At 30.3% G+C, this 26,430-nt stretch overlaps 2 protein-coding genes across 6 annotated transcripts; one reads left to right on the top strand and one right to left on the bottom strand.

The window, feature by feature from the left end:
* The first annotated feature begins 1,922 nt into the window (after positions 1 to 1,922).
* Positions 1,923 to 7,686, top strand: LOC127239748 (2-oxoglutarate-Fe(II) type oxidoreductase hxnY-like). 5 transcript variants are annotated; one of them, XM_051258041.1, is made up of 11 exons: positions 1,923 to 2,137; positions 4,097 to 4,292; positions 4,401 to 4,499; positions 4,719 to 4,770; positions 5,273 to 5,394; positions 5,472 to 5,572; positions 5,648 to 5,706; positions 6,216 to 6,272; positions 6,558 to 6,603; positions 6,715 to 6,794; positions 7,306 to 7,686. In XM_051258041.1, exons 1-11 carry the CDS (start codon positions 2,021 to 2,023, stop codon positions 7,382 to 7,384), a joined length of 1,008 nt encoding a protein of 335 aa, XP_051113998.1. In that variant the 5' UTR covers positions 1,923 to 2,020; the 3' UTR covers positions 7,385 to 7,686. The 5 variants fall into 5 exon arrangements, with proteins under 5 accessions (XP_051113998.1, XP_051113999.1, XP_051114001.1 ...); XM_051258042.1 differs by having other exon boundaries at positions 1,994 to 2,137; positions 4,080 to 4,292; XM_051258044.1 differs by lacking the exon at positions 1,923 to 2,137 and having other exon boundaries at positions 4,101 to 4,242; positions 4,723 to 4,770.
* Positions 7,687 to 8,237: 551 nt separating this feature from the next.
* Positions 8,238 to 21,788, bottom strand: LOC127239743 (probable RNA-dependent RNA polymerase 5). Its single transcript, XM_051258032.1, has 19 exons — positions 21,317 to 21,788; positions 20,345 to 20,612; positions 19,936 to 20,074; positions 19,359 to 19,433; positions 18,865 to 19,018; positions 17,595 to 17,766; positions 17,415 to 17,502; positions 17,174 to 17,317; positions 15,499 to 15,564; positions 15,345 to 15,416; positions 14,953 to 15,059; positions 14,254 to 14,402; positions 13,808 to 14,027; positions 13,186 to 13,411; positions 11,181 to 11,323; positions 10,566 to 10,728; positions 9,799 to 9,943; positions 9,341 to 9,507; positions 8,238 to 8,783 (listed from the first exon to the last, which is right to left on the bottom strand). Exons 1-19 carry the CDS (start codon positions 21,639 to 21,641, stop codon positions 8,538 to 8,540), a joined length of 3,069 nt encoding a protein of 1,022 aa, XP_051113989.1. The 5' UTR covers positions 21,642 to 21,788; the 3' UTR covers positions 8,238 to 8,537.
* Between the last annotated feature and the right edge of the window lie 4,642 nt (positions 21,789 to 26,430).

The following is a 26,430-nucleotide window of genomic DNA, read 5'->3' as shown; positions in this document are numbered from 1 at the left end:
GTCTCATAACAAAGTATCAATTTATTTTTTTAGTAATTGTATTATCTATCTAACACTATAAATATCTTTCAAATTTACAATATACTACACAGATGTCATTAACTTTATATCATACAATACTAATAAGATTAGTTTAGTCTCTTTTTTTATCTTTATTTATACTATATCCCAATATAATACTATTTATATCCGGCTCTAAAGGTCTCATTTACTTTTTGTATTTTGACATTTGAATATTAATTACTATATCAAAACATAGCATAAATTAAAAAAAAAATGCAAAAATACTTTCATTAGTGTCTTGTAATATTAATTGTTGATGCAATTTTTCAACAATAAAAGTAAAATCCGGAAATAGAAAATTATCTTCGAATTTGATATAATTAGTGTCTGAGATTAGGAATTTCTAAACACAATACATAAATAAAATAAAAAATAAAGTGGTGATCCCCAAAGGCAATTCTTTTGAATTTGATGTCGATTGAAGATACTGTCAGTTGTTGACCCCAATCCTTAAATATTCCTCAGAAGAGATGTTTCGGAACCGTCACCAGCAACCGCCGTCAACCGCCCACAACGGAACGTTTTGAAACGTCGTCTAGTCGGTTACGGCAACCGTCTTGCCAACCGCATAACCCAACTAACCATTCCAGAGACTAACTGGTCGCTAGACCAAACGACTCCTTGGTCGCCCCATCAAGCAACCACCCTCTGGTCTTTCAAGACGATTCAATGGTCGCCCCAACCAAGCGACTGAACTATTGTTCACTTAATTGGGCGACTAATTAACAGACCTTCTTCGCTTGGTCCAAACTCCGTATTGGCCGACTCAACCGATGGCAGACCAACCGACTGGGAACCAACCGACTGCAAACCATCCTATCCGACTGCAGACCATCCGACCTGCCTATCCGACCACGGACTTTTCGACCTGCCTATCTGATCGCGAACCTTCCGACCTGTCTATCCGACTATGGATTTTCTGACCTGCCTATCCGACCGAGGACCAACCGACCCGCCTGTCCGACTGCAGACCTTTCGACCTGCCTATCCGACCGCGGACCTTCCGACCTGCTTATCCAACTGTGGACCAACAGACCTGAATACTCCTTTTCTGCCCATTTAAGATCCTGCTATTATTATTATTATTATTATTATTATTATTATTATTATTATTTGTACGTAACATTAATAAAAGGACATTTGTTCAAAAAATTAGTACAACGACACAAAAGGTAAATGTGACTTTTATAGGCGGACGGACAGAAAGAGTACTAATATTTCTAAAACTCCGTACAACAAACAAACAAATACATAAATATGAGATAGATGAATTATTCATTTTTTCTTAAATTCTATGCCCTACAAATGAACTTCTTCCTCCATCCTATATAATTTGTCTCTATTTTCTATTTTCGTCCGTCACACATAATTTGTCATTTTTATTTTTAAAATATAATTATGCACTTTAAAGGCATTTTAAATTTTAAATTTTTATAATTTTTTTAACTTTAATTAAACTATTTAGTTATCTTAATCTTAATCTATAATTATTTTTACTAAATAATAATTATTTTTACTAATATACCTTTTAATTATCTATTAATTATATTTTACCTAAATTATCTCGTATATATAGTAATAAACCCAAAATAGAGACGGAAGGAGTATTTTTTGTGGACGAACAAAAGAGAGAATAAATTAATTAAAATTACTATGGGTGAGGTTATCCTTAATTTTACTATTTCAATTTTTTTTAAAAATAAAATTAAATCAAACACTTAATTTTTATTTATTTTATTAAATTAAAATATAATTTTATATTTAACACATGTTTATATTTATATTGCATCAAATAAATATTTCAATCCAAAATTTTACTGATAAAAATCTAAAAACCTCGCAATTAAACACAGCCTATCCCAACATCTCCAACCTCAACAGTTGGAACTTAAAACGATTGAAATACGAGGATTGAGGTAAAAAGCTGAAGACGAAAGAGACAGAACAAAAGTATAGTATGGCGGGCAGAGATAACGACGGAGAGGCTCCACCGCCGTCTCGCAACATCTCCAACCTCAACTGCATCGATCTCTCCTCTCCAGATATTCAATCAACTGTCTCCCTCCTCAGGAAGGTAACTTTTCTGCTCCACATGTTGAATCCGCGCCGCCGCTCTGTTAATTTTCCGATGAGAATTTTATTGGAATAATTAGATTTTAGGTTTAGGCTTTTCTATCTCTGCCTGCAAACAAATTGGTCGATAGTGCTATATATATTAATTTTGATTTTGCTCATATTGGGAAAAAAGACACAAAGCCAAACCTAACCAGACAGGATTGATTAGGTTTCGTTTAATTAATTGCCTGACGATGTTGAGTGTTGGTTTACTTTCAGCTAAGCAAAAAGCAGAATCGTTTTAGAACTGTTGGGAAGTTAAATGTGATTGACTAACTGAGTAATTTATTTGCCCCATAAATAAGTAAATGGATGGATGAACTAAATAAGTTGGGATAGCTGAATTTAGTTTTGTTAGAAGGATTTGTACTATTCACACCAATATTTTTTCCGAAAATATCAAATCAAAACACCTATTTGTTTATTTTTAATATTATTCTAAAATCAACTTTATGTTGTAAACATCGCATCTATACTTATTTATATCATATCATTAAATTATTTAAATTCAATCTTTTTACTATTCAAATTCTAATCCAAAATCCAAACTCCCAAACAAACACACCCTTATAGGATATTTAGTAGATTAAAGTGAATGGTTAAGAATTTTTAAGATTGATGTGAGTATAACATGTAATTGAGATCGAACTATAAAATATTTCATTGGATTAAGTAGAAGTGACGAAACTAGCATCTAAATCCGAGAGACCAAATGTTATAATTTATTTAATATTTAATTAATAATTTTAAAAAATATATATAAAAATTAATATTTTTAATACTAAAATAATTATAAAAAATTGGGCTTGGGGGTTAATTACCCCCAAGCCCTAATGTAGTTCCACCCTTGGTTGTGCCATGTGTATTTGGTGGGCGGACCTAGAATCAACCCACACAAACTCTTATTATTTGTATCCTTTGATTTTTATAAAAGAATAGTGTATATATATTATTTATATTATGTGGCGTGTGTATATATTTTATTTTTTTATTAATGTTCATTGGGAATCTTGGCAAAAAATTGTTGGATGAACAAACCATCACCCTTTTAATTAATTTTGGTTCCTTAAATTTAATTTTATAGTTTTGATCCCTTGTTTATTATCTTAGTTCAGTTTTAATACTTAATACCTAATTCTGTTAAAATTTTGACCGACATAATAATTGTGAGTGTAATTTTAGTCCTTGGTCATTCCACTTAGTTTTAAGCTATTAGCAAATCTAACTGTTAAAATTTATCAATTAAAGGCTAAAATTATAACTTGCAAGGTTTAGCTTTTGTGAGGAAGGTGTTTTGAGAAATTAGATGCGATTAAGGACCTAGTGTTTCACATCGATTAAGTTAATAATTATGATCCAACTTAAGTAGTAGGATTTGAGTGTAAGTTTTTTTGACACACTATATGTAATTAGGTCTAATATTATCACAAATTTCTCCTTGTGAACTGTTTAATCTAAGTTATTCACACGACGCTTGGTGGTTTTATATGTTTGCTTGCCCGTGATTAACTAGAATTTCCTTATGAATAAACTAAATATAGAAGACTTTTAAAAACCAATAACCATCAAATTGTCGATGACTATTCATAGCTATTACCTTGACACCAAAGAAGAGTTCAACTATTTTGGGGGTAGCTTAATGTTAAAATTAGTAGCTCCTAGAAAAAGCAAAGTCCAACAGGAATTGATAGTAGCAGTTGATCTAATAAGTGATGTAAGGAAATCCTGTAAATTATTGCTTTGAGCTCATATTTCATCCATGGAAGTGAAATATAGTCTGGCAGGCTCATTTTGATTAGTGAGGAAGACACCCTTCTCTATTTACTTTCAATTAAATATGTGTTTTAGAAAATAGAACTTCTTGTTGATTTAAAACTTTTAACTGATGTTGAGAGTCTCAGCTTTACCTTTACCATAGGCTTGTTTGTCCTCGGGATTCTTCTATGTGATTAATCATGGAATCACTGAGGAATTCATGGGTGAGGTTTTCGCTCAAAGCAGAAGATTTTTCAACTTGCCTGCTGAAGAAAAGATCAAGCTTTTAAGGAACAAGAAAAATCGAGGGTATACCCCTGTTCTTGATGAGTATTTGGATCCTGTTAATCAGATAGATGGTAGGTGCTTCAGCTGTTATGTTTTTCAATTTTAAAAGGTAATTTCTCAATTTCTAAAGGTAGTTTTTCATCAATATACATATATATATATATATATACATATAACAGGAGATTATAAAGAGGGATATTACATTGGTGTCGAAGTACCTGAAGATGATCCCGATGCACAAAAGCCATTTTATGGAACGAACATTTGGCCTTCTGAAGGTTGTCCCTTTATTAAAGACGTAGCCCTTAGAACACTCTTTTATGCTTTCATACCATTGTGTTTTATATACATATATATATATATATATCTTCGATGATATTTATCGGTCTTTGTAGATTGGTGCAATTATTTCACTAATTTTGATATTAAAAGCATGTTTTGAATTTATCTTCTTCTTTTTTTTTTCTTTTTTTTTTTCTGTTGTTGTTTCCAAAAAGATAGTCTACCAGGATGGAGGGAAACAATGGAGAAATATCATCATGAAGCACTGTAAGTTTACCCGTGTCCCATGTAGGGCTGTAAATTAGCTGAATCAAGTCGAGTTTGTCATGTTTGAGTTTGGCTTGTTAAGGATTCAAACTCGGCTCGTGTTTGTTCATTAAGAGATATGAGTTGAAATTTTTGTTTGCACTCTGCTCGTTTAGCAATTTTTTGCTCGTATTCAGTTCGGCTCGTTAAGAGAATTTTTTTTTTAAAAAATAAATTAAATATATTATATTTATAAAAATAGATTTACTTATTAAATATTTATTAATTTTATTTATTATTGTCGAACGTTCGCGAACAAGTTCGAACTTGTTCGTAAACACAACGAACTAAAATTTATGTTTGTGCTCGACTCGTGTAGATTAAGGAACGAGCTATTAATGAGCTCAAACGAGCTAAACCGAACTAAGTTTGCGAACTGTTTGTTTTCCAGCTCTATTTCCAAGTCATTGTTTCCTAGATCAAAACTTACTCAGTGTGTCGATAAACAATATAAAAAACACAGGGAAGTCGGAAGAGCTATTTCGCGGTTGATTGCTCGGGCACTTGACCTAAACTATGATTTTTTTGATCAACCTGAAATGCTCATGAAACCTATTGCAACATTGCGGCTTTTACATTATGAAGGTAAGGATTATAAAGATTTTGATCCAAGTAACATTCACCATTGCTATAATTTATACTTAAAATTGCTCGACCGTTAGCTCGGATGTCTGAGTCCCATAAAGGAATATTTGGAGCTGGTGCACATTCCGATTTCGGCTTGATTACCCTTTTAGCTACAGATGATGTATTAGGTCTTCAGGTATGCTGTATTTATTATCTTGTATGTATTCAATTTTTGGTCGAGGTTGGCTGAACTGTTTCGATATTTTTGCAGATATGTGAAGATAGGGATGCTGACCCTCAGATCTGGAAATACGTACCACCCGTAAAAGGGTGTGTTTACTTGTCAAATTTGATTTTCTGTTTTACTATTCCAATTTATTTTTTTCCTTAGAAATATTAAATCAATCATTTATTTTTTTATTTATTATATTACACTAATATTAACTTTCACATCAAAACATCACATCAATACATAAAAGAAGTTGAATTTGAATACCTACCTACCCATGGTACATCAATACATAAGGGTGTCTCTATTTGTGAGTTTTAGTTTTTGGGTTTGAATTTTTGAATAGTAAAAAGTTGAATTTGAATAGTTGTTTGGTGTGATATAAATAGAGGTTGATGCGATGTTTTGAATGTAAAATAAATTTGTAGTATAATATAAAAAAAGAAAAGTAATTATTTGATGTGATATTTTTGGAGAAAAAAAAAAAGATCTGAATAGTAAAAACGTAAGTAAAATCCACAAAAGAACACAATCTAAATTTTGATGCATTTTGCCCGGGGCGGACACTGATTTTTTATTATTTTTTTGTTCGATGCTGAATACGCTTCAGGGCATTTATAGTTAATCTTGGCGATATGTTGGAGTGCTGGAGCAATGGCATATTCAGGTATCATGAATCTTTTAAATCCGTTTGTATAAATATTCGATCTTTGGTGCTTTAAATGTTATTCCTATTCTATACTAATTTTAGCCGCTTTGAAATTGTGGTAATAAGATTATGACTTTGTAATCTCTTGGCTCGAGAAATCAAGATAAGAGAGCCGAACCATTTATCATGTTACCACATTTGATGTGTACTTGTCGAACAATAAATGTAATCTTGCAAAGTATTTTCTTATTCGATGTATGATCTTTGGAAAGTTTGAAATGTCTTTTAAATATTTGAATGCAGGTCCACGCTCCACCGAGTATTGATTAATACCCAAGAACGATATTCTGTAAGCTGAACGGATTCCTCTACTCTTACAACTCTTTCCCTTCCATTGGAAGATGAAAGTAATTCTAACTTTGATTTTTTTAATTTTATTTACTTTTTTGCAATCGAGCAGATAGCATTCTTCATCGAACCAAGCCATGATTGCATCGTCGAATGCCTCCCGACATGTCAATCAGAGAAGAATCCTCCAAAGTGAGTAAATTGATTTCCATTTCCATTTCCATTTCTATCAATCTATACATTCTACCAAATTTCTACACTAGGCCCCTAACATATACTCCCCCAGTTCCTCATAAAATGTTCACTTTTTTTTTTTTTTAAATTTTCGATCTGTCTCATCTAATTTGTCCATTTTATTTTTAAGAAAATAATTATACATTTAAATCACATTTTAGATTTCATAATCTTTAATTTTAATTAAATTATTTAGTTATTTTAATCTATAATTATTTATAGTATAATATAATTATTATTGCTAATATATTTTTTAATTATTTACTAATTATATTTCTTTTAAATTTTAGTATCTACAATAAAGTAAACACTTTATTGGGAGAGAGGGAGTAGTAAAGTTCAGTTCTAAATCAAATACTTTAGTTGATTGCCACAAAGTTTTTAGAAAAGCTAGTGATCTAAGCTAAGCTACTTTAGATTAGCCGGCACAAAGCTGGTCGAGCTACGGATTCTTGTCATTCTTTCTCAGGTACCCTCCGATCAAATGCCAAGATTACATGCTTCAGAGGTATAAGGATACTCACGCTGATCTACACTCTTACAAGTAATCGAAGAGAACACTTTACATTGTTGCGCAAGATCCAGAGATCCCGGTGGCAGCTAAGACATAAATTTCAGTACAAGATTGGTGTATCATGGGTAGGTATTCGAATGCCGATGTTGGAGTAGAGACTAGGTATAGGCCTCGAATGAAACATATGTCTGCAAAATTGAGCTGAAATTTGGAGCTCTTGTTCTATGTAAGCTATAGCATAGAAATCTAGAGGGAGGTTGACGGAAGTAGTAGTGAGTGAATAAAATATATATATTGCTTTAAAATATATTACACATTTTTAATATTTATGAGAAATTGTGCCAAAAAAGTAAATTGCATGAACAAACTCTTTGTTCTTTTATGTTTCTAAATTTGTTTTAGTATTTGTTATCAAAAAATTTATTTAAAATCATATTCAAAATACTTTCAAATCATCACTAATAAATTATTGAGCATGTCACGGAAATTTGGGCTGGTTCTCTTCTTTTTCCTTCTTTTAGTAAATATTCAATTTCCCTATCAAATAAACACATGCAAATATGTTCAATCACCCTAGCTCGCAGGATATTAGGTTCTCTATAGGGATTATCTAGTGCGCATTTTCGAGTATCGACTACAGGTCCAAAGTTATATACTACCTCTGTCTGGCTCTAAGGATCCCATTTATTTTTTACGTGTTGATATTTGAATATTAATTATAATATGAAAATATAGTACAAATCAAGAAAAAATGATAAAAATACTTCTATTAGTGTCTTATAATACTATTATAATGACATTTGTGCAAAAAATAATACAAATACAAAAATACTTTTAATGATAAATACAATGACGCAAAAGGTAAATAAGATACTTAGAGCCGGACGGAAGGAGCATAAAAAATATATATATGCTCAACAACATAAAGAAAATCCCAATCAAAATATCACAACATCGAACAATTTCTAAATCTCCACATAATGTTCGACATTTCTAGATTTTTATTACCAGAAACACTAACATAACACAACAGGGCGCAGGGCTCAGGAGACCTAAGCATCATATCTTCACAGGACATATTCTACAACTAAGCTTAACAACACACAGATTAAACAGCAAAAAGCATGAACACAAACACGAACAGTTATTGTTACCTGCATTGCATATGTCATCGTTTGCCCAAGCCATTATTGGCGCACCAATTCTCGAAGAACCGATGGTAGAATTGCAATCGGCGTTTCCTTTTGTCCAAACATATCGCAAGCAAACATTTGACAGAGCGTAGAACCAGCTACATTCCAAGCAAAACTACATTTTGCAACACCGTTCTTCATTGCATAGTCGTACGCCACATTGTATATAGCAACTGCTTCGACGGCGATCTTTTCAGAGTCCTTTGGACTTTCTTCCCATTCAGGAGCTTCGTACAACAGCTGCATTCATTTATGATTTGTTAAGAGCACAGCACAGCTCTTTTTTTTTCGAGACTTAGATCAACTCCAACCGTCTCTAATTATGGAAGATTTATCATAATTGGAGCAAAATCGCTCCAAACAAAGCCATTCTTTCCTCTATTTATTTATGATTTTTTTCCTTTTGGTCCTTTAAATTTTTTATTTTTAATATTTAGTATTTCTAATTTAATTTCTTTTTATATTTTGTATTATTTTATAAATTATAAATTAGATATAATTATTCATATTGCAATAAATATGTCATTATTAATATATTACATAATATAAAGTAAATTAACATTATATTACACAAAAGTATTTTTGAGTTTAATATGTAAATAAATAAAAGTTGAATAAAGGTTATGTAATTGTTTTAAAATAAAATTTATATGTTGAATATTCTTTTTAGAAGAAAATTAGTGTGGGTTAGTGTGGAGTTAAAATTTAGAGAAAAATTTGGAGGAAATTTTGGAGAAAATAGAAGAATTTTACACTCTTATTTCATTAACTTTATTGCAATATAACAAAATAGATACCTGCTTGTACTTTTGGATCACATGATTTGGAGAATCATTTGAAGTATCTTTCTTTGATTTGTTGTTGAGGGCTTGACTCATTTCCCTGCAGTAGTTGGCATGGTGTTTGCTCCAGATTTTGTATGAATCCGGATCCGGATCTGCAAAACACGGCAATTTCCATATTTCTGCACAAAGATGAAGTGTCACTCAAGTCAAATTTATCTATGTAAATCTAATTGGAAAAAGAATAAAGGTGTGTTCTTTAACAAAAAATACACACGTTTTCCAAAAAATATTAATATACCTCACACATTCATTATTTTATATTTCCTATACAATTTCTCGTACCTCACATAAAAAAATACCCATTCAAATTATCTCACAAAACAAACGCATTCTAAGCCAATCCCGAAACCAAATAGTCCATAGTCATATCCAAAAATCAGGAATAAAGATAATCATGAAGCAGAATTCACCTTTCTTCGCCAAAGGCTCGTTCTTGAAGGCTACCACTTTGTCATATATTATTCCAAGTATGGAAGAGGATGAGTAGCTGTTTTCTGGTCCTCTTTCCATGTGATGGGGATACAATTCTGCTGTCAACCAGTTGGGAACTGTTACCTGGTTTGGGAGATCAATATAGCATTTAAAGAACACATCCAGATCACGAAAAGGTTATGGAAACTTTGATTTATGTTTCCAAGTCAAACCATATAAACTGATTATTGCACTCAACAATGTTACAGGGTCATGAAAAATTATCTATTAAATGGTGCAAGAAAACATGAATTTTACAGAATGGTAGAAGACTGCTATGAAATCGCCAGCGTAAAATAACGAGATGCATTTAGACATGTTTTGGAAGGGTTCTTTATTATATATACATGATGTATGTATACTCTGCAATATCTTATTTTCTCTAAAAAGACATCACATCTAATACCCATTTTCTATATTAAACATTACCCAACGACTATTTTATCTAAAAAAGCATTAAAACCCAATACCTAAAAATCAAAAAAACACAAAAGTGTTTAATGTTTTGGATTATTTTGGACATAGAAAAAATTTGGATGGAAAGTAAGTGTTGAATGTGATATTTTGAATATAAAATATATTTGTTTATGTAATAAGAAATAAAAAAAGGTGTTGAATGAGTTGTTTTTAAGGAGGAAAAATTTTGATAAATAGTGTGAAAATAAATGTAAGTAAACAGAGCCAAAAGATGCTGACAAAAACTAACCTCTTTCCCGCTTTTAGGTGCATCAAGTGCGTCATAGTAGATGTCAATCAGTTGCTTCATTTTTTTCTTCAAAGATTCTTTTTCAGAGCTACAATCTTGGCGTAACGACAACAGCCGATCCATAAAAGAGAGCCAGCTGGATGACGCTGCTGCCATGCTGAAGCTGGCAGAGTAGACAGTATCAGAAAAGATTAAATTCTATTATATCAAGTTTGAAGAGAAAAAAAAAAAAAGGGGCCAGAATAAGGTTATATTGTTAGCACTACTGAACTAGGAACTGAAACAACTGCCTCATAGAGACGACGAAACACTTGATACATTTTTCTATTTAGTTAGATATTGTACGGGTAATGTAATTTTGAAGACTTCAAACAGAAATTGCCACCATTGCAGAGAATGCTATAAACCAATTCCTCGCATCTATGTGACCATACATGTGTATTCCCTATGTATAGTTATAGAAACCAAAATCCAGGAAACTTTCACAGCCTTTGTAAGTGTCATTAGAGAGATATGACAAGCTATCACAAAATTATGCAACAAGTAATTTTACAATGGAAATCATAAACCAACATAAATTACAAAATGTTCTATATTACGACAAGGACTGATTACCTTGGTTTCATTGAATTCAGAAAATGTTGAATAAGTTGAGTTTCTAACTCCAGATCTGAAAACTCTTGAGGATTTTTCCCTGTAGAACCTTTTGTCTTATATGTGCGGGTCCATGGTTCACTTGCTTCATAATATTTCAGTAGCTGAGAAGGACGGAAAGAAATGTTTAATTCCTATATAAAATAAATAGAAGTTGAATGAATGAAGTTTTAGAACGAATTTCTATTATATTTGATGTTCAATTTGTTGAATTCACATTGAACTAACAAATTATTTGATTGATGATAAGTTCTGAAATGATCGCCCATATATATTAATGACTTGTCAAATGGTAAAATAACTATAAATGAATTAATCACTGTTAGGTGTAGGAAAATAGGAATGAAAATGATACATTAGTTTCCTTTTATGCATTAGGAACGATCAATTTTTATAATTTCCCAGTTAACTTATTTCATTGCACAAATATGTGTTCTTCTAAACAAAAACTACAAAAGATTTCTTATGATATACATACATTAAAGGATTAGATATAATTTATTCTCATGTTTATGTCTGCAAGTTAGCAGACCATACACGTGTTTAACAATAGAATTGTTTTTCATTTCCAATTGTTTTTCTGAGATGATTTGGGTCCTTTCCCAAATGTGCCATGGCTGAATAGATATGCTTCACTAATTGAGTCCACAAGATTGATTTTGGATTCTTACCAAGAACATCTGATGCTAGTACTGAAAAGTTATCCCTAGTTTTCAATTCATGACTCGAAGCCATTTGGTGCGGCAATAAAAATATTTACATATATGATAAAACAGATCATTTCAATAGACTTTACTCACCCTACTTCCAAAAGGCTCACACTTTTCCGACATAATGCAATATATTAGAAACAAATGGTAGATTGTTAAATACTACAAAACCATCATAATCACAATAAAAATATTTTGTTCGGGAAATGTAGAGTAAAAAATAGTAAAGGAAAAAAAGAAACCAAAGAAACATACCCTAAGTGTTTGGTTTGATGGTTGGATTTGTGGTTGGAAGTTTGGTTCGACTGAATTTATTTAATTAATATCTATTTATGATGTAATATATATGATTCAAATAAATTTAAAATATGTATTTAAATGTTTTGAAAATATATCTCAATAAAAAATATATTCAATATGGATATTATTTTATAAATAATATAATTTTATATAATAAAAATAAATTAAAATATATATAGTTATATATGGTTAATATAAATTATCAAACATGTGGAATTTCAAATGACTATATATTTACTTATTTATTAAAGAGAGAAAAATAAAATATTGTAAGTGGGTCCTTAACTTATGTAATATTTGGGAAAAACGTTGGATGCATAGTAGGGCAAGTGTTTGGGAGTTAAACCAAACTAACGTGTTTTAACTTTTGCACAATAGAACTCATAGCCTCATAGCCACCTACTAATACGATTTATTGTTTCCTATATATAGTATTTGCAATATATTTCAATGTCTAGAATCTTCTTTCTGTCCAATAGAACTCATAGGCACAATATATTGATATCATAAAACATGAATAGCATATTCTCTGTCCAAAAGACAATGACTAAGAATTGTGCCCCTAATATGCAGATAGACATCGAAGATAAATCTATGCCTCAATTTATTAGACAAGATTGGGATAAGAAGCTGTATTATCTATTTTATTTCTTTTAATACATAGTTATATTAGAAATTTCACGGTGTTTATTTCTATTAAACACAAGATCATCCGCAAGTGGACGTGTGATTTTTAATCATCATTATTTTTGGATGAAAAAAAGAACCATTTTATACAGATTTTATGCTAACACAACGAGAATTTATGCAATAAATAACAGATAGGGTGTTTTGTTCATTTTTAATAAAACATGAAGATGTATTTTGCAGACACTTACTTCAGGAGCATGCAGAAAAATGACCGAATTTCAAACTGATCTGCAAAGTTGTCAATTAAAACATGAACTTTGCCTAACCTCAGGGTGTCTTGAAACCCAATACAAATCTCCATCAAAATCGCCAGTTGCAATTTCATAAGCTGCAGAGCGGCAGCCTTTGGTTGAAAAAAAAATTCCATATTTTGCATTGCCAACATACTCTTCCAATTCCTTTACAAACACAGCCTCCATGACATGAACATCTCCGAAATGCAATCCAGGATTTCGGTAAACTAATACCTTCCCGGAAATTTGGCCATGATCACTGCAAATTCAACAGAAGTTGTCACCAAGAAAAATTTATGGGAGGATTGTAAATTACAGAACATAAAAGAAGACATGGGAACTTATACACAAGTTCCTAAATGATATACAAGAATGAATGTTGAGAATTTGATGCACAGGAGTACATCCAATTTTATTTTCTAGACAATTTTCTTTCTTCAAGATAAATTCCAAATCAGGTGTGATTGACAAGCCATGGTTATTACTGAGCTGTACTATTTTTATTCATCGCAGAAACAAACGAGGTAAACCTTGCCATAATCAAATCTAGAAAAAGAGCTTGCATAAACAAACTTAACATGTAATGCAGAATTTCAGCATCCTTAGATCAATGGAGAAGCAAGTATATGCAAGGAAGGAATCATTTTTCACATACAGGATAACACAGACTTGATCATTTTCTAATACACCAGTAGGATCGGCTGTCCCCATCACGTAAAAGCTTTCACTGATTGGAATCTTCCCTTCTTTGAGTTTGGTTTTCTCTATACCTTTAATTATTGACAAACAGTGTTGAAGATAGGGTTCGTCAAGAGGTATACCACAAGAAATCAATCGCAGTGGCACAAAACCTATTGAGTCGCTGTTGGAGGCAGCTGCAAAACAAAGAAAAAAAAAGAACAAAGGAAAGGGAACAAATTAGATTAAGAGGCTTCCACTGAAACAAGAAAGTGACAATTAGATGACTTTTGACACATTAATTTAGATTAAGGAAGCATTGGACTGCTTTTATTTCCCTTGTTGAGCACTGTGGTTGAGGGTAAGTTAGTGTGTGGAAATTGACCATTTATAGACAATAAGAAGAATTACACTGACGCATACCTCTCAGAGCTGCTTTCCTATCAGTGTATACATTTTGAGTCTCTTCCAATACTTCCGTCAGCAAATTCAGGAAGACCTCTTGAGGAACTCCTCCATAACTTAAAAGAGCAATCAAATTCTTTGATAGAAAACTTTTTCCAGGTCTAGAGCTGTAAAACAAAGTCAATAGTTGGAAACAAAGCAAGGGAACTCCAACATGAACTAAATAAACAGGGGATACACTAGATAATATCATTATTCTTGCTATATGTATGCATGGAGGTATCTGATAAGTCCAAGCCTACTTTAAGAACATAGATAAATGAAGGAGTGTTAAACTTATTCTGGCAAATATCAAGTTTATGATTGTCTGACAACATAACAATTGTGCCAACACAAACCTTTACAGGGTAAAGTGCGATGAGAGTGACATTATATATCAATTAAACTAAGAGTCATTTAAGACACATTTCGCATGAATTCAATTAAAAGGTCACAAAATGACAACATGATTCTTAAGAGAACAGTTACACACTAGCATATGCAATGCTGTATGAATGCTTGTAAAATAGAATACTGCTAATATTATGTTGCATCAATGTAACATAAACTATAATTGAGCTTGAAGATACCTACATTTTGTAGCAGCTATGATTATCTTGCAAAAAGTTGATATAATTCATATGAAATGGCGAAAACTTAAATTTTTTATAGACATACCTTATGTTGACAATCTCCAGTGCAGAAAATTGTTTTCCCATTGGCAATAAACGGTCCTGTTCAACCTTTATCATGGATGGACGAATCTGAATTGTTCCTGGTTTAAGCTATACCAATCAAGTATTAAGTATGTAACCAATCAACAAGATATGTAAAAACCGAAGCTCTTGCCCACAACTCAGGCTGTGGGATTGAGAGTTGGGTTTGCAGTTGGAAATAGTAAAAATTTGAATGGGATATGTGTTTAAAGCAGCCCTTTTCAACTGGTTTGTGGGTGAGGGTGGGATTCAACATTGCGGTGACTCCATCATTTTGAAATATTACAGCAATTTCATAGATGCTAAATCCATAAACATAAGCACAAACAAAATTGTGACAACATGTGACTATACCTTCCTGTTGAGCAGAAGGGTTCCTTTGACAGCACAACCATCATGGAACAAACGCATCTGCATAAGTAAAGGCTAGAGAATGCAAAAAGAATACCTTAGATAAGAATTCATGGAGAAAGATTCAATATTTTAACAAGTGGCCAAATAAACATACCGGATACTTATCCCTGGTCTCCTCTCCTCTTCTACTGTTTATGTTTTCAAGCTCAACAGAGAATTTCTTTTTGACAAAAAAGAAAAAGAAAGAAAAAAATGATAAATAAATCTTCAAACAAATCAAAGTTACAATTTAATTATAATTTAGAAAACTCATTCAATAGGAGTTGAGCTCACATTATAGAAAAAAAGCTAACATAAGCACATACTTCAATGAAAGGGTTACCATATAGAAAAAAATGTATTCATGGGATGTTAGTTCCCGGCGCAAAGTTAAGACACATAAGACATGTATGAAATTCTCAATTATCTATGTACTGCATCCTAATACAACATAACAAACCCAGAGCGAAAGGACTATTAGTACATTCGTCCAAGATTTTAAAAGAAAAAAAAAAAATACTGATACGATGTTTTGAATGTAAAATTGATTTTTAGTATTATATAAAAAGATGAAAACTAAGGGTGTGTTTGTTTGTGGGTTTTAGTTTTGGGGTTTGGATTTTTGAATAGTAAATAGTTGTTTGATGTGATATAAATAGAGGTTGATGTGATGTTTTGAATGTAAAATAAATTTGTAGTATAATATAAAAAAATAATAATAATTGTTTGATGTGATATTTTTTTAGGAAAAAAAGAATCCGAATAGTAAAAACCTGGGTAAAACCCACAAAAGAACACAATATAAGTGTTTAATTTGATGTTTTAGGAAAAAAAATTTTGTAGGAATAGTAGAAATCCCACAAAATTCTTCAAACAAAAACACTGTATCATGGGCTTAGCCTGTGAGCTGTTCCTTAGTTTACATTTTATTGTTCTTTAGGCAAACGGTTCGATTATTCTTATCTTATTCATCTTGTTTTTATTAATTGGAGCACGTCCCCGTCGTCAATATACAACTAACGGGCAAGACTCTCTTCATCTTAACCTCCTACTTTCCCTGCTCTTGCTCTGTATCATTGCCAGAGTATGCCCGTTCGGAATATATGATCAACTTTTGGATTTAGACGGTAGGGAAATATTTATTGAAAATTGAAGAAAGCGTCTGAACACAGGTTGAAGCAAAGTCTTCTACTTTGATACAATTGTTAAAATTGGAAGAATGGCATAGATGAATTTTTATTGGATTATCCTTCATATAGACTAAACACATAAATCCAAGACACTAATCTTGCTAATTAAAACTAATAACATCAAATACGTTCAACAGATCAATTTGTCGTCAACATATAATCTTTAAACACTTTCAGTTTAACATATTTACTCATGGTTTAACAATTTTTCCTCATTCAATATACACGTGTTCAATATATGTACATGTTCCAACAAATTTACACTATGATACTACAGTTCAATACGGTGCTGAGACTTTATATCTTTCAACATATTTTTTTGTGCAGTTCAACGGATTTCTCATGTGATTCAACATATTTTTATATTGTTCAACAGCATATTTCTAAAACAAGTTTCGCACATGATCAACTCCCATTTAGAATGTTTTTTCCCATGAGCATCATGCTTTTCTATCAATGATTTTCAAGTTCGACCCATCAAACTTAAATGATAATAAAACTGTGAAATGGCTACACTCAAGTACTCCATTTTCCATTATTTAAATAAACTGAGGATTTATTACAAGGCTGTCATATTAAAGCAAAATTCAAATTTCTTACCTCAAAATGATTATCAGAGACATTCTTTGCCCTGGTAAAATATTTTGGGCACTTCATTGCCAAGTCTTCAGATATATATCCCGTACCATCTGTGTGCAAAATTGGACTCCCATCATCATCGGGAATAGGAGTTCCATTTTTGTCCTACAGGATTGGAACAAGAATCATAAAGTATAAAATCGACAATCGCAACATAAAATTAAATGAAATAAGTCAGTTGAAGTAAGAATTTAAATCATACCTTGAAAGGAATATCCTCTATTCTTTCAATCAAAACAGCAGCAAAATCCACATCAACCGTTATTGTCTTTGAAAGGATAAGTGAGAATCTGATAACATGGAATATTCAAATTCAGTTTTTCAAAAAATCAATCCAAACAAGCCAATAACATTTATGATGACAATCTGTCATGATATCAACCTGGCCATGTATTTTGCTAAACTGGGGAGAGTGTGAACGTGCATGAACATGCGCCTTGCTTCACTAATTGATTTCTCAGAGTTGAGATGAATAAAGTAGCACCCAGAAGAGTAAGGAGCTTTTTTATCCTCCGTCTGGTTCTTCTTTGCCTTCTTGTGCCCTTCTTTGAACACTGGATAACAGTCAAAAGGGAGAACATCATTATACCATATTTGCTAAATAAATTAGAATCATCTATTCATCTCACTATTTATCACGCACATTCTGATCAAGGAAAACTTCCAAAAGAAATCAAAGATCAAAGCTTTCTCAGCCACGATTTTTATTAAATTAGAATGAAAGCGAAAACTATTTTTAGTTATATGTAAAATATGTTGAAAGCATATATTCTTTCATTGTGTCCAATTGCTATAATGAGAGGAAGCACACTTGAGTACAAAAAAGGCATTCTACATTCTTCCAATTATTTTAATAGAACAAGAAAACAAACCTCCAATGGTAGAGAAAGATCTTATAATAAAAAGTCAACATTTCCTTTAGATGTAGAAAGAAGACACTAGAATTAGTATGCATGAACATATTGAAGCATTGTATACTTTAGCCATCTTTAATTTTGTTGGAAATTAGAAATTTAAAAGGTGACAAACCTTTATGTGCTAGTGAGAATTACATAATTGATCAGTATATTTGTAATTATAGTAGACCACCTTTTCATGCACATGTTTGACACATTGGGCAAAAGAAGTATTGGGGTATGAGAGCATTAGCGAGATTAGATGTTTAAGATAACAAAATTATTTATTCACAAATTATCAAACCAAGAGTACAAAAAATAAATAAATAAATTAGTTAGTTGAAACTTGTGCTTAGTGTGAAGTTGTAAAGATAGTCTACATCTTACAAAATTAAATAGCTTTTTATGAGAACCTCTGATTAAAATTTTTGTCACACATACTGTTCACAATCAGTATAGCCTGCAGTACCAGTAAGAAAACAAAGTGAAAGGCAGAGTCAGACTGACATGCTAGTGCAAAGATTATGCTTCTAGAATGCATACCTTATCATTTAAGTATTCAAAGTGTAAGTTTGTGGTGCCTGTAAAATTAGCTAAAAAGCATGAAATGAAAACGGGAGCTGGGATGCTCATTTTATGAAGGAACCAAAATGCCTTGGAACAAGAAATCATGGCAAATAAAAAGAAGCTACTTTTTGTCTCGTTAGAAAGTTATGGAAGTATACCCATAGTCAAGGAAAATAATTAAAGTTTTACCAAAAAATCGATATTGCCTCAGACCAACAAAAATGCCTTCTTCAACAATGTTGTTAGTGTCATATGCACCACCCTCTGTAAACTTCACCATTAATACATTATCGTCACCTAATGATTTCTGTAAGTGAGTTCTTGAACTATTTAGATAAGGACCCTGGTTCATCCAAAAAATAAGCATTAGTTACGATCAAGGCCAACGAAGAAAATAATACGATTGAATCAGAATAATAATTTTTAAAAAGGGAGAAAATTTTTGAAATGCTGGAGAGGTCACATTGTGTGAGAAAAATTAAGATGTTTTTCAATTCTATACAAAGGTACCAAATGTGAGATGCTAATATGCTACCACCATTAAAAATGATGGAAATTCCACAACTTGGTCTATTAAAAAAGGGAGTGGCATAATATTGGCTATGATTTTTTACTTAGCAAAGCTTTGAAAAGGAAAAGATAAAATCCGATAAATCAAGTAAAGGCCGGAGCTTGGGACTGACCCTGAGGTAGTAACTTCTATCAGGGAAGAAATGGCAGTAGTAGAGATGGGTCTTCCTTGAATCCCAATCAAGAAACTGCAAGAAAGAAAAAAGACATAGTTTGAAGAAAAGCTCAATCAATGTAAGTTACTTGACAACGCAAATTCATTATACAATGATCCCCTAGTTTAGAAATAAACTAATTAGAAGAAAAAAACAAAACGAAAAAAGGAAGAAAAGAAAAGAAAAAGGACAATTGATTGTTAAAAGTTCCTAGATTTGGAAGACAGATACATGATTACAAGTCTATTAAATATAAATGTATAATAACTAAATCCAATAAAACTACTCTTTTGAGATATTGACATACAATAGATCATTTCTCCGACTAGAATTCTACCCCGTAGTGACCTTATTATATTATAAAGATCTAACAAACAGACGAGGTTAACATATTTCTGATCTCGAAAAAGCACATGTCAAATCATTAAAACATTCAAACAAGAACAAAAGCATTTATGTTTAGAGGTCAACAAAACCACATGCTTGCAACATACTACCGATCATTGTATAAATTACAAGCTTTATCGAAATAGACCTGGCAACGATCTTCCTTCTGACAGAACTTCTGACCATATTTATCCCAAATTATGGACTCAAAATTTCTCATTGGGAGATCTTTCATTTTAAATATTTCTTCAGCTTCATCTACGGAAACCACATCTTCCAAACTTTTCCTACAAAGTGATTAGCTCACAATTAATTAATAAAATTCACTAAGGGTGTGTTGTTTGGGAGATTTTCCCCCAAATACACTATTCATCCCATTTTTTATATTATACTAAAAATCAATTTTACTTTCAAAATATCACATCAACACTTATTTATATCACATCATACAACTATTCAAATTTAAAACTTTTACTATTCAAATCCCAACTCAAAATCCAAACCCCCGAACAAACACACCCTTAACACAAAATAACTAAGCCAGAAGAGGCAATTACCTCCCAATGTAGCTTAGAACCATAAATAATTTTCTAAATTCGAGTTCGCTCAAAACCATCAGCTGCCTACTGTTCTTCATTGGCTCAGTCGTGCTTCTAACTTTGCCGTTTTGTGATGATTGACTGCTAACATCAGCCCTTCTTTTCTCTTGAGATTCATCACCATAAGATAGCTGACGACTGACACTTTGAGGAATTTGCCCATCCAAGCCGGACAACCGTGAGGGCGCCGAACCACCTGACTTGGGAGACCGCAGACTTTCACCATCTGACAATAATCCAAAATTCCATATAACAATTCCATCAGTAACTGCTCCAAAAAATAAATATATACATAATCATGCAGCTGTAGAGGTGGTACAGTATGGTATATCAAAAATTTTACGGCATATCGTATACCATACCGACATGAGAAAATATCATATTGATACCATACCAAACTATTCCTTATAAATATTTTCATACCAATACTCGATTTCTTGGCATACCGGTACTGTAAATTAACATATCTAAATGAACTGTAGATTGCAAAATTAATGGTAACAAAATATAACTAAAAATTGAAAATTATCATAGTTAAAAATAGCAGTATAAATATATTACTAAAACTTTTTTTATCTACTTTTATCTAATTATTATATTTTATTTGATATTCTAGTATACTATACATTGTAAAACCTATATATTCTGAACTTATGATATATATTGAACTTCAGTAAAGTAAGGGTATACCAAAATTTCATAAGTACCCAAAAATTACTGTAATTTTTATATTTTTTAATATTTGTTCGATGAGCTATGAACAGTATACAGCATTTTCCACAGTTTTTTCTTCTGTGATTGTGATCGAACGAAGCTAAAGTGCTCCACCAAAAACACAACAACGAAGCAGAACAACACTGAAGCGCAGCCAAGCAGCACAATACAACAAAGGAAGGTTAAAACTACAAAAGCAAAAGGGACTTTACTTACTAAGATTCTGCGGAGAACAAGGAGAAGACGATTGCATATTCTGCCTCCAAGGAGAATCGTAACCGAACTCGTCGAACACAGCTTCAGCTATGGCCGGGTACTCTGTTATCGTCAACTGCCTGACGAAGCCGCTGAAGCTCCGAAGCCTGGGGCTTAACATTATCTTCTGTAGCATATTAAGAGCATTCTGCTCCCCCATTTCCGCAAGCATCACTCTCGTGTACGCCCTGAGAGGATCCACATCCTTTTCCCTGCAGATTCTTTGAATCTCCGTCTCCACTGATTGCGGGAGAAGAACCTCCCGGCGAGGAGTTGCCATTCCCATGTTTTTCCGTCGATTTTGAAATTGAAATTGAAATTTTGGGTTCAGGTTGTGACTACTGACTATGAGTGTGATCAGAAGAGAGAGAGGGAGAAAAGAAGAGGGAAGAGTGGGAATCTATCGATCAATCAAATCAAATCAAATCACTAATTGGTAGAAATGAATGCTTTAAATTGGTGAGTGAGTGGAGTGTGAGTGTGTATTTTGGCTTGCCGCGGAATCCAGCGGTGGGATGTCAGACATGACCTCATTATTTATTTATTTTTTTACTTAATTTGTTTTTTATTTATATTTTTTTCCTTTTAATATTCTCTTCGTCCCATAAAATAATATATTTTCGTCCCAAAAAAGATGTTTTATTGGGTGTTGACACAAAATTAAGGAATAATACTCCTATGTGTGTCAGTGCAATAATCTTATTTACTATTTTTTGTTGGTCCAAAAATAATAGTCTTATTTTCATAAATAACCGTATCACTGTAAAATTACCCCTACTTTTTCATTTTTATTACACAACTATCACTACTTTTTACACTAATACAATCACAAGGTAAAAAAATATTTTATCCATACTTTCTACTCACTACCAATATAATATCAATATTGAATCTCGTATCCAACCCAATTAAGATTATATTTATGGGAGAGGGGGAGTAGTATTTAATTGAAAGTAGGTATAAAGTATAATAAATAAAAAAAAAAAGACTAAAATGCCTTTACTTTTGAAGGATTTTAAAAAGTAGATTAGACTAATAACTATGAGTAGTTTGAAAAAAATAAGAATAATTTTATTATAAAGTGGGACCACACTTACTAAATAAGGAAACAAGACAATTGTTTTAGGACGAACAAAAATAGAAAAACAAGACAACTATTTTGGGACGGAGGGAGTATTTATTTGTGTTAACATTGAAAATATCTTTATATTTGTATAATATTTTGTACAAATGTCATTATATTAATATTATTAGACACTAATATAAATATTTTTGTAATTTTCTCTTGACTTGTATTACGATTTGATATAATAATTAATACTCCCTCCGTCCCAGAATATTGATATTATATTGGTAGTTGGTAAAAAGTAAGAATAAATGACTTCTTTGCCCTTGTGAGTATATTAGTGTAAAAAGTAGTGACAATTGTGTAATAATAATGAAAAAGTATAGATAGTTTTACGGTGATATGATTATTTATAGAAATGAAACTATTATTTTGGAACGGACATAAATAATAAACAAAACTATTGCATTAGAACGGAGGAGTATTTAAAAATCAATACACCCAAAAAGTAAATGGAGATCTTGTTATGTGATAGTATTTATATATATATATATATTTTTTAAAAATCCTTATACATTTTAATTAAATTTTAAAATTTATAATTTAGAATTTTTTTATTTTAATTAAATTACTTAGTCATTTTAATTTGAATATGTAATTATATTTATTAAATCATAATTATTTTAAAATATATACTTCTTAATTATTTGCTAAATACAGGTACCTACAAATAGGACAATTTAGCACGAAGTATTATTTTTTTATGTACTTAATTTTAGCATGGAGTTTAATGTGGGTATTTACTTTTTTTTTTTTCAAAAATTATAAAATTAATATTCTCTCCACGTTTCCCTTAAATTCTTTTTACTTTAGTTTAATTAAATAATTTTAAATATTATATAATTAGTAAGTAATTAAAATTTATATTAATAAAAATAATTATAATTTAATAAAAATAGTTTTATATTAAGATTTAAATGTCTAAATAATTTAATTAAAATAACAAAATATTATAAATTATGAATTTTAAAATATGATTAAAGTATATAATTATATTTTTTTTAAAAAAAAATAGTAAATTATATGGGACAATACGCATAAAAAATAATAAATTTAACAAATTAAATGGGACTAATTGAGTAAATAAAATTATTGCATCTTTCTCACTGCTATGGTAAAATATTTTGTTTTAAATACTGTAATTTAAATTGTAAAATAAAATAAAAAGGAAGTAATGCAATTATAAAAGAGAAATATATATTTATTTTTTAATTTATATAATGTGATAAAAAAAAAACAACATTTTAAAGAATAGTATTTTTTACAAAATAAAATATTCTTAGATTAGGATAAAGAAAAAGTTAATATAAATTTAAGTAAAAGATAATGTAATTATTTTTTCTCGTTAGTTAAATTTATATATATTGTGTATTTACAATAAATAATTTTATTTATCCATATATGTATTTATTTTATTTTAACAAATATGTTTCATTATATTTGTTTTGTTTAAATTTTCAGTTTTTTATATATTATTTTAAAAAAATATATTTTGACTTTATAATAGTTTATACAGTTAAAAATGGAATATAAAAAATTTGAATAATCGAATATGTTATTTTGAAAAATTTTGCGTAATATTTTATTATTTACCAAAAATTTTCTCTCACAAATATTCAATTAAACACATTTTTTTATATTATATTAAAAATTTATTTTACATTCAAAACATTGTAACGGGGTTGATAGGGTAGCCGACTTGGAAACAACACAATCGTGTACAATTATACACGTCCATGCTGAAATTGTTAAAAATTGTATTGGAATGTAAAATTAATTATTAATATATAAAATTTTAGGTAAAATTTTTCAAAATAACATACCCAATTGGTTTTTTTTTTATATTAAAATAAAAATTGATATATTTTAATTATATTTGGATTACTATTTATTTTTCAGTTTTTACTATATCAACTATTATAAATTCAAATTTACTTTTTTTTCTGAAAATATATATATAACAAAAAAATAAAATTTTAAACCAAAACATAAACATACACGGCCGTGTACAATTGAACATAAGCGTGAATAATTGTACACGACCGTATTGTTCTTAGTTCAGTTGCCAAGTCAATCTCGTTACATCCACATCAGCATTTCTCGTTAGTTTTTTAACGATGATATCAAAATTGATTCAAATTGTTTATAACTAGACTAAAATTGATGAATTTTTTTTATTAATACCAAAATTGATACATTTTAATTATATTATAATCAAACTTGCTTTTTTTCCCCCAAAATATAATTATTAAAAAAACATATTTTTTAGACTTAATGACAAAATTATTACACTGGTAGCAGACAGAAATAATGGCTCTGGTAAACCAATATTTTTTGATGAATTGATTTTTAGTTTATGATATGAATAATTGTATAAAACATAAAAATATATTATCTTAAATTAAATATTATTACTTTATTCATCCTATTTTTTTTTAATTATTTTTATTTACTGTCCACCCTACTTAATTTGTCATCTTCTTCTATTTGGGTTCGGAGTTTTTGTTTTTCTCTAGTTTGAAAATTGAACTCACCACAACCTCATATCTACACTTAAAACAATGTGAACCATTGAACTACACTTGCATTATTAACATAAAATCTTTTATTAATATATTTATAAATCTATTTTTAAAAATTATATTTAATCTAATATTTGGGTCAGATCAGGCACGGCCTGACGTTAATAAGTCCGGGCATGGTTTGAATTTTTTCGACTTTATTTTTTAGACTCAAGTACGATTTTTTTTTTTTTTTTTTTTGTGTCGGGTTGGGATCAAATTTTGAGTGATGCCTATTTTTGTAAACTCTACAAATTAAATTGGACAAACAGAATATGTATTTTGTGTTAATATAAATGTACTCTCTCTATCTCTTCAAATTAGATCTACTTTTCTTTTTTTTTTAATAATATTTATATTTCTTTAGTTAATAAAGAAATTATACTTTATTATTATTATTTTTTAAAATTATATATAAAAAAACTATCAATCAAAAATATTAAAATTACATAGCATAAATTTTGATTACAAATTTAAAAGAGAGAGAGAGCCTGTTTGTTCTTCCAATTTTTTTTGATACAATTTTTAATATATATTTCCTCCGTCCATTAATAATCTATTTATTTTTTTATTTTGGTTCGTCCCATAACAAAATATCTATTTTTTTTAGTAATTGTATCATGTACTTAACATTACAAATATCCTTCAAATTTACAATATATTACACAAACGTCGTTACTTTTATATTACTAATAGGGTTAATTTAGTCTTTTCACATTTATTTTTACTTTATCCAAATATAATACTAATATTTCTAAAATTCCATGCAAATAGATATATAGATATGAAACGGAGAGAGTATTTTATTTTTTACAAAAATTAACATTTAATATAAAATATTATTTTTTATATTACCTATACAATTCTTTATACCTACGTCAAAAATAAAATTTTAGATCAAAACACTAAACAAACAAACTCTACATTTTAGGGTGTGTTTGTTTGGGGGTTTGGATTTTGAGTTGGGATTTGAATAGTAAAAATTTTGAATTTGAATAGTTGTATGATGTGATATAAATAGGGTTTGATGTGATGTTTTGAATGTAAAATTGATTTTTAGTATAATATAAAAAATAAAAAATAGGTGTTTGATTTAATGTTTTTGGGGGAAAAATAGAATGAATAGTAGAAGTCCACCAAAATCCTTCAAACAAACACACCCTTAGTATACATAAATATACATGTAAGAAATCAAACTGGCTTGCAAAATAACAACCCAATTCTTATTCAGCCCGACCCAAATTTTGGAATACTTGGAGTGTGTTTTTTTACAACAAAAACTCAGGTTTAGGGTTTAGGGTTTACTGGATTTTTTAAAAGAATACATATATTTTTTTATATATTTTTTTTTACAAAATATTCCATCATGTTACTTTAATATCAAATTC

Source organism: Andrographis paniculata, unplaced genomic scaffold (assembly GCF_009805555.1).
Source record: "Andrographis paniculata isolate CXL003 unplaced genomic scaffold, ASM980555v1 Contig78END, whole genome shotgun sequence".
NCBI lineage: Eukaryota > Viridiplantae > Streptophyta > Magnoliopsida > Lamiales > Acanthaceae > Andrographis > Andrographis paniculata.
The sequence above is the reverse complement of the archived record's forward strand: the minus strand, read 5'-3'. Positions and strand labels throughout refer to the sequence as shown.

What these genes read in the sequence shown, in the direction of transcription:
- LOC127239743 (XM_051258032.1), bottom strand. Translation starts at nt 21,641, where the DNA reads ATGGGAATGGCAACTCCTCGCCGGGAGGTTCTTCTCCCGCAATCAGTG. An exon ending in AGAAGGAAGATCGTTGCCAG is followed by an intron (nt 19,434 to 19,935) that starts GTCTATTTCGAT and finishes TCTTTCTTGCAG; the next exon opens with TTTCTTGATTGGGATTCAAG. An exon ending in GATCAAGTCTGTGTTATCCT is followed by an intron (nt 13,412 to 13,807) that starts GTATGTGAAAAA and finishes TTGAATTTGCAG; the next exon opens with TGATCATGGCCAAATTTCCG.
- LOC127239748 (XM_051258041.1), top strand. Translation starts at nt 2,021, where the DNA reads ATGGCGGGCAGAGATAACGACGGAGAGGCTCCACCGCCGTCTCGCAAC. An exon ending in CTGTCTCCCTCCTCAGGAAG is followed by an intron (nt 2,138 to 4,096) that starts GTAACTTTTCTG and finishes CCTTTACCATAG; the next exon opens with GCTTGTTTGTCCTCGGGATT. An exon ending in TACGTACCACCCGTAAAAGG is followed by an intron (nt 5,707 to 6,215) that starts GTGTGTTTACTT and finishes AATACGCTTCAG; the next exon opens with GGCATTTATAGTTAATCTTG.